Source organism: Dermacentor variabilis, chromosome 1, assembly GCF_050947875.1.
Source record: "Dermacentor variabilis isolate Ectoservices chromosome 1, ASM5094787v1, whole genome shotgun sequence".
Lineage (NCBI taxonomy): Eukaryota > Metazoa > Arthropoda > Arachnida > Ixodida > Ixodidae > Dermacentor > Dermacentor variabilis.
The window spans coordinates 61,512,547-61,521,101 of NC_134568.1; the positions used below are offsets into that span (position 1 = coordinate 61,512,547).

The following is an 8,555-nucleotide window of genomic DNA, read 5'->3' on the forward strand; positions in this document are numbered from 1 at the left end:
GCGAAAGAAGGAAGGGCGGTGCAGCAATCTCCGCGCAAAGCCTCCAAAAGGAACACGCACACAACTGCAGAGCTGGCGATACCGGCGGCGTTGCGTCTTGGTCGGTGCGACCGCGCTTGCTTTCCCATGCGTCCCGCGTGGCGGCTACTACATACGCAAGCGCGTCACTCTGCACTGATTTGTACACGCGTATGAGGCGGAAGATGTAGAGAGAGTGAGAATGGGCAGTGGGAGTGATTGCGTATGCCTGCGTGTATGTGTGCGTGCGGTGGCCGCGCCTGGCTCATGAACGTAAAGTGCATATTTGTAATAACACCTCACGGCGACCAAGACTTCCTGCAGGCCCAGGGTTTCTTTTTCCTTTTCTTCCTCTCTGTTCTCTTATCCCTCAGCAGCAGCTTTCGCTGACCCTGCCACGGCACTGGGTCGTTTTGACGAAACGACTGGTTGCCGAACCGTTCATTACTGCCGCGCGGACGCCGGTCTGGCTGACGCATCGGGGAGGCGGCGGCGGCTGCTGATCTGCTCCGGCGTCTATGCCGCACCATATAGTAATGCCGCGCACAGCCGTCCATGCATCTATAGAGCATATATACGCGCAGAAGCTCGCCACCCGAGAGGGGTGGAGCGCGCGCGGGCGAATTTGCTCTCCGTGTGTCGTCGGCGTCGTCGCCATTCCGAAGCACGTCGGGAGCAGCGCATATCGAGCACGTCGTCCCCCGTTTGACGAGCAGCTGGCGCGTCGCCGTCACCGCCACGCGGTCCTTGGCGGCGGTCGTGACTGCGTGCCGTGCGTGCGTGTGGCGTCGTCGTCGCGGCTCATGCGATGAGTGTATTTACGGGCTCGCTTCACGAGACCCTGTGCATGCATGGCAGAGTACGTGCACGGGGTCTCGTGCCTGCGAGAAAGATAGAGAGAGAAGAGGCTGTCTTTGGTTCACATTCTGCTTCGAGAAGGCGGAAATTCCCCGAAAGCGCATTGTACAACGAGGGACCGGGTGTGTTGAATTTCGTTGTACACCCGACACTTCGTTGTTTCTATTTGCTTAATTTTCCTGCCAACACCGTGTCTGTACGGTTTTACATGGGTTATGGAATGTATTCCTTTCGAACACCTTCCGCCTCTTGAGAGAGAGAGAGATAAAACTTTGTTATGTCCTTGATGGGGTTCAGGGGTGGCGGGGGTCGGGAGACTAACCCCCAATCCCCCCTTCCTCAGACGGCGGCCAGTCCTTGCTTTCTGGCGGCGTCTTCGGCCATCCGGACGGCCCAGAGCTGCTCCTCTGGGTCCAAGCTGAGCAGCAATGTCTCCCACTGCTCGGCCGTAGTTATGCGTGTGTTAGTGTGGGAGGTGTTGGTGGGTGAGGCTTTGGGGCATTGCCAGATAATATGATCGAGGTCAGCGCGGGCCTCGCACGCTTTGCAGAGTGGAGAGTATGCATCGGGGTACATGCGGTTGTAAAGCACGGGGTTCGGAAAGGTGCGTGTCTGAAGGAGTCGCCAAGTGGTAGATTGAGACTTATTCAGTGTTTTGTGTGCTGGGGGGTAGCGTAACCGCTCCCTGCGGTAGTGAAGGAGAATTTCTCTCAACGTGACCATTCGGTCCCGCGCGTGACCGCGATGCAGAACAGAGGGCTGGTCGGGATCGGAAGACGCAGGAGAAGGATGATGCGCCCGGTGTGCGAGAGCTCGGGCGGCATCGTGGGCGGCTTCGTTTCCAGCCAGACCCGAGTGACCAGGGGCCCAGATGATCTGCACGCGGCGTTGCCTTGAGGGAGGAGTGCCAGAGAGAATCTTCTGTGCTTGGGGTGCTATCAGTCCTCTTGTGAAGTTACGAATGGCCGTTTTTGAATCGCTTATGATGCAGCGTGCATTGGTAGCCGCGTAAGCCAAAGCGATGGCCGTTTCTTCTCCTACTTCGGGTTGCGTGGTGAATATTGATGCGGCCGCGGCGAGGCGGTACTGCGAACCCGCTACTGCGACGACCGCCATGGCATTTTGGTTGGGGTATTCTGCTGCGTCGACGTAGGTTACGTCAGCGGCTTGGTCGTAGCGCTTTTGTAGTCGTTTAGCTCGTTCTGCACGTCGCTCCGGATTGTGTTCAGGGTGCATATTGCGAGGTACGGGTGGGATAACTAGTTGAGCACGAATGTTTGGAGGGATGGGTACTTTTGGTCCGAATTGGGTGGTGTAGGTTATGCCTAGGGTGCCTAGAATGTGCCTGCCCGTGGTGGAATTGGCGAGTCGTTCGTATTGGCTAATACGCTGCGCTTCAATAAGCTCGTCTATGGTGTTATGGATGCCGAGGGCGTCCAGTTTCTCGTTAGAAGTGGTGATGGGAAGATGTAGGGCTTGTTTATAGGCCCTCTTGATCATGGTGTTGAGTTTGAGCTTGTCAGTTGCATTGAGGCTAAGGTACGGGGCGACATAGGTGATCCTGCTCAGGGCGTAGGCGGTTACCAGGCGTATAAGGTTGCTTTCTTTCATCCCGTGATGTCGATTTCCGATGCGTGCAATGAGGCGAGTGGTTTGGTGTACATGATTATCTAATTGCTTGAGTATCTCCGTGTTTCTTCCGTTATGCTGGATGCGTAAGCCAAGGATACGAATGCTAGGTACAGTAGGTATGCGTTGCTGGTGCACGTGGAGTTCTATCTCGGGCGGGTGAGGGTCTGGGCGTCGACCTCCCCAAGTAGGCTTGTACAGAAGGAGCTCCGATTTCTGTGGGGAGCACGCCAGGCCGCGCGGTTCTACGTATGCAACGACCTCGTTGATGGCTTGCTGCAGCGTGTTTTGGATGTCCCCGTCGCTGCCCCCGGTGACCCACAGGGTGATATCGTCTGCGTAGAGGCTATGCTTGAGGTTGGGGATGCTAGCTAATGCAGGCGGTAGTCCGAGCAAGGCCACGTTGAACAGAAAAGGGGATAGAACCGATCCTTGCGGCGTGCCTTTGCTGCCGAAGTGAATAATTGGCGACTGCAACCCTCCGATGGTAATGGTGGCCGTGCGACCTGTAAGAAAATTCTTCACGTAGTTATATGCTCGATGACCAACCTGAAGTTGTGCTAGTTGGTTCAGTATGGCCTCATGCGTGACGTTATCGAATGCCTTGGTTAGGTCTAGTCCCAAGATGGCTTTGGTGTCCAGCCTGGAGCTTTTGTCGCCATCGATAATTTGGTGCTTGAGCTGAATCATGATATCTTGAGGAGAAAGTTTCGAGCGGAAGCCAATCATGGTATTGGGGAAGAGGTCGTTGTCGTTCATATGTCTGTGTAAGCGTGTGAGGATGACGTGTTCGAGGACCTTTCCGACACATGAAGTGAGGGAGATAGGGCGGAGGTTTTCGAGTAGGAGGCGCTTCCCGGGTTTGGGAATCATAATAATTTTGGCTTCTTTCCATTGTGAGGGGAGGTTTCCAGTTTCCCAGTATGCGTTGAAATAAGCTGTGAGGGCTAGTATAGAATCCTCATCTAGGTTGCGAAGCATTTTATTAGTAATGCCATCAGGTCCCGGGGCCGAGTTAGGGCGGAGTGCGAGGATGGCTTCCCGCACTTCTGCTGCTTGTATGGGCGCGTCCAGGTGGTCGTTAGCGGTGCCTGTGTATGCTGGAGCGGGTGTAGTAGGTTGAGGTCCTATGTATCGGTCTATCAGCTCTTGAAGAACTTGTGCGTCCGTGCCCGGATGGGTGTGAATAATTTTTTGCAAGTTGTGCTGTTGTGTGTTCTTGCTGTTGGCCGGATCGAGGAGGTAACGGAGGATATTCCACGTTTTGGGCAGGTTTGGTTGCCGCTCCATGCTGTCGCATGTGCTGTGCCAATTTTGACGAGTAAGTTGTCGTGCGTAGTCTTCGATGTGAAGGGTGAGAGTACTAATACGTTTCCTGAGCGTTCGGTTGAGCTTGTTGTGTTTGTATCTGCGTTGCAGACTGGCGAGGGCTTCCCACATATGCAGTAACTTGCTATCTGCCTCCTGCAGATTAGCTTCCTCAGGCACCAATTTAGTGGCTTCGCTCGCGTCTTGCAGCAAGGATGCGACCCAATCTTCGAAAGGGGGTAGGGTACCCGAGAAAGAGGTCAGGGCTCTGGCCTGCCGGAAAGCGTCCCAGTTTGTTATGCGGAGTTGACGGCCCTTAGGCTTTCGCGGGCCCGCTGGAACTTTTGTTTGGATTAAATAGTGATCGCTGCCCAAGTTGTCTTGTGTGTTGATCCAGTCTGCTTGTGGAATTCGTTTTGCGAATGTTAAGTCCGGAGTAGTGTCTCTGCTAACGCTGTTTCCCATACGGGTGGGACAAGTTGGATCCGTGACAAGAGTAAGACCTAGATTCTGTCCGTCAAGCCATAGTTGTCTTCCCTTTCGGCGGTCCATTGGGTATCCCCATGCCACCGCAGGGGCGTTTAGGTCCCCTACGATGAGCAGGGGGGCTCCCCTAGCTACTTGATCTGCTTTGGTGAAAAGTCGTAGAAACCTATGTTGTTGTTTGGGGCTGCTGTACACATTGAGGATGAAGAGACTCTGCTGCTTGCGCCTTGCAGACGGGATGATCTCCAGGAAAATGTGGGCTGCTGTATCAATGCCTGTGTGATGCTGTATAACCGGAATGTTTCGCTTAACTAGTGTGGTTACTTGGGGCCTGCGGTTGTCATCGCAAACTGCGGTGTATGCCGCGTATCCCGACAGCTTAGCCGCTACTCCGGTCTCTTGTAATGCGATAACATCGGGGGAAGTATGTGGTGCGAGAGAGGTAATATATTGCTCTAAGTGTGCTCGTTTTCGCCGGAAGCCCCGGCAGTTCCACTGCCAAATGCAGTAGGTAGCACGTTCTGGATTACTCGCAGCCATCTTTGTCGGGACGCGAGTACGGCTTCTTTAGGGGACCTGCTCTGGGACGGAGTAGGGTGTTTTCCAATTCTGTCAAACGGGTGTTGTGATTTTGAGCCAGAGTCGCGACCATGTCTTGAAACACTTTGCGCGTGTCGTCCATGTTTTCCTGTCGCTGTTGTTCTCTTGCCGCAAAGGCTTGCTCAATTCTGGGCAGTAGTAGCGTTTCTAGTTTCGCAGTAAGGAGGTTGTCCATTGCGCGTTCGAGAGCATTTGCAATGGAGGCGTCGAGCAACGTGGCAAGCTTACAGTCTATTGCTTCGTTCAGGTTGCGTTCTATCCGCTGTTGCAGCTCAGTGAGGGCCTCACAGTTGACATTTCCTTCTGAAGTGTATGCTGGTGGTGCCGCTGTTGAGATTGGTTCGAGAGCTTTGCGCTTGTGCGGGGTTGGTTGTTGGGTGGTGTGCGGGCAATCTATTGCAGGGATAGGAAGGATGTCTGCATTTGATGGTAAGTGTTTGGGTTGTGTGTCTGCAAGTTGTGATTTGAGCTTAGCGTTTTCTGTCTTGAGGTCTTGTATCTCAGCACGTAAGGATCGGAGCTCATGCATGAAGCTGTGCATGGTACCGTCGCTAACTGTGTTCACTGGGGTTGCTATAGGTTGTGAGGTGTGACCTGTGTGGGAGACAATGCTGGCCCAGCTTACCTTGGGGGGTGTGTCTTGCACTTTAACTGTTGTCGTTCGAAGGCTTGCGTTTCCTTGCTGCTGCGGTGGTGTTGAATCCGGTCCGCTCCGGGAGTGACTGCGTCCTTGTGACTGACTGCGACCTCGGGAGCGGCTGCGTCCACGAGACCGACTGCGTCCGCGTGAGTTGCTGCGTTCGGGAGCCTGCGGTTGTGGTGTCGGCTTCGGTGTTGGCAGAGCTGAGTCTCCATTTGCTGAAGTCGATGACTCCGTCTCCTGGTCCGCTCCTTGCTGTCCCAGTCGTAGGCGTTGCCATCGTCGTTGGAGTAGGAGGTGTGGTGTCTGGAAGCGGCGATGGCAGGACTTATCGCCAGTCGGGTGGCCTTTGCCGCAGAGCGCGCAGCAAGGGTGACAGGGGTGATCATCCGGTGGATTTACTGTGTCACAGCTCTTGCATTTCTTCTGGGTTGGAGTGGGGCATACATCGGCCCTGTGGCCGACGGTCCCGCAGATGTCGCAGACCTCGATGCGCTTCTTATGTAGATAGCATTTGTATTCTGCTCCGCGGTAGTAGACATGGTACGGTACTTGCTTTCCGTCGAATACGATGAGCACTGAATTAGTACTGCCCATTCGTCGGGCCTGCAGGATCGTAGGGTTCTTCTTGTAAACGAGACTGTTGGTAATGTCTTCGTCTGTGTCATATGCAGGGATGTTATGTATGACTCCTTTGGCTGTGTCCTCCGGCGGTGTGACGTATGCTGTGGCTGCGTAGCGGACTGCTCCGATGGGGAGGCTGCGGATGCGGCAGTATTTTTCGGCGTTAGACATGATTGGCGTGCTAACTACAATGACGTTATTATCCGTGCATGAGCGGTAAATGTCGTCCTCTGCTTCTTTGGTTGTAATGCCCGTGATCTGTAGTATTGAGTCGCGTATCTGGGCGTCTCCTAGTTTGGACACGTTGAAACCGTCTCTTGGGCGTATGACGATCTTGATATCGTTCTTCGGAAGTCGTGGTTGCCGTGGTGCGCGTGGGCGTAGTGCGGACTGCTGGGTACTCTTGGTGCGTGCGCTTGCTGTTGCACGGAGGGAGCCATGTATGGGTAGGGATGATGCCTGCGTAGTCTGTCGTTGCTTACGGTGGCTGACAAGCCACCCTGCCTCAACGGTAACTTCTTCGGGGGCTATTTCCGTGCCCTCAACCTCTACTACCTCCATAATGAGGGCAGGGGCTGCGCTTACTTGATCTCACGGGGATGCGAGTCGTTGGGCGAAGTCCTCGGGAGCCGGGACTGCGGCAGCGACGCCGCGCACCTTCGTAGCTGCGGCGTCATTTTTACGTTTTTACGTCATTTTACGTTTTTACGAAATACGTAAAAAGCTCTAAGCATACACTAAAAACAAACACAACATTAGTTTATAAAAAAACGAGCATTCTTTGAAAACTACACCGGAAATTGCTTGACGATGAAAAAATAAGAATGAACGCGCACACACACACACACAAACACGCGCGCGCACACACACACACACACACACACACACACACACACACACACACACACACACACACACACACACACACACACACACACACACACACACACACACACACACACACACACACACACACACACGCACACACTGATAGAAACGCCGTTTCCTTTGGTTGTCAGCATACAGATAATGCACAGTGAAAGCGGACGCTGTGCTCCCTTGTGCGCTCTCCCAATTTGATTGCTAATCGTGTCGACATCCACACTGTTCTGATTTATAGTAGCCTGATTATTCCAGATTGCCACCTGAAGACTGAAACTGTTGCTAACGCGGACTCACCCGGCAAGAAGTGCCTTTTTATTCGCGTGACTTGTGCAAAATAAATTAAATTCAGAGGTTTTACGTGCCGAAACCACGATCTGATTATGAGGCACGCCGTAGTACGAGGCTCCGGATTAATCTTGACCCCCTGGGGTTCCTTTAACCTACACCTAAATCTAAATCCACGAGCGTTTCTGCAAGTGGCTTCTGGCGGGCGTCCATTCAGCGCGTATTTGGTCATTCATATCGACAAATGCAGCCTAATTGGCTATAGGATAATTTCGCATTAGTTGGCATTCAAGGAAACCAGATTGTTCTGCAGAAATAAATTTAGCTGCTGCATTGACACTGTTACACAAAGTGTAATGACACAACTCAAGCGTTGGTCAGCGTGTCCCAACAGCATAAGTTTTTGTAAAGAAGATATGATTTGTAATTCGAACGCGTAAGCCATGCTTTAGAAACCATTGGCTCCAGAACAAGTAGCTTTTTTTTTTTTTTGCTGAGTCGTACAACAGCGGTGAGAACATGACACGTGTGGTTACTTCGTAGCCGTGTACTTGGGCACTTCCCTGCATGGGTGGTCTAAGCATATATTGATTACTAATATCGCGGCATTCGTGCAGAATTTAAGCACGCATGAATGCCAATATTTTTCTTATATTGTTGTTTCTGATATGCGAAAAAGAGTAGCCGTGACCATTACACGGTGATTACGTTCATTTTCATTACAATGAATAAAAAACAAAACTATGTAAATGCGCATGAAGTGCTTGAAATATAGTAGTACGTGTGATACATGACAAGCCGCTGCAAGAAAACGATGAACTGTGGCCTACTTATTTGTTTGCGGATACCATGCATGCCATACATGAACAATAGGCAAACTTCAAATCTAAATGTCTGAAGATTAACAATGTTTTTAATTTTTTCGAAAAAATCATTCCAATATCCAATAGCTTGTGGCAGGGCAGATGAATTAAACACGTTTGATTTACCGAGGAGGCGTTGGAAACTGTCACTGTGCATACGTCTTGATGTGCAGCAAGGACAGGAAAGGGGCAAGGAAGACGGATACTTGCCATGAAGTATTTTTTGCAGCAAATAGAACAGGTGCAATAATTGGTCGCGCTCCTAAAAGCGTAAGTTCTATCACTTTCTTGATATTAGTAACGCTGGACTGTATGCTGTAGTCCTTGATGATGAATCGTGCGGCGCGGATCTGATTTGC

General features: G+C 52.1%; 1 protein-coding gene across 1 annotated transcript; it reads right to left on the reverse strand.

The window, feature by feature from the left end:
* Positions 1 to 4,825: 4,825 nt before the first annotated feature.
* LOC142575444 (uncharacterized) lies at positions 4,826 to 6,724 on the reverse strand. The gene has a single exon (XM_075684860.1). The coding sequence runs from the start codon at positions 6,722 to 6,724 to the stop codon at positions 4,826 to 4,828; it is 1,899 nt and encodes a 632-aa protein (XP_075540975.1).
* Positions 6,725 to 8,555: the final 1,831 nt, after the last annotated feature.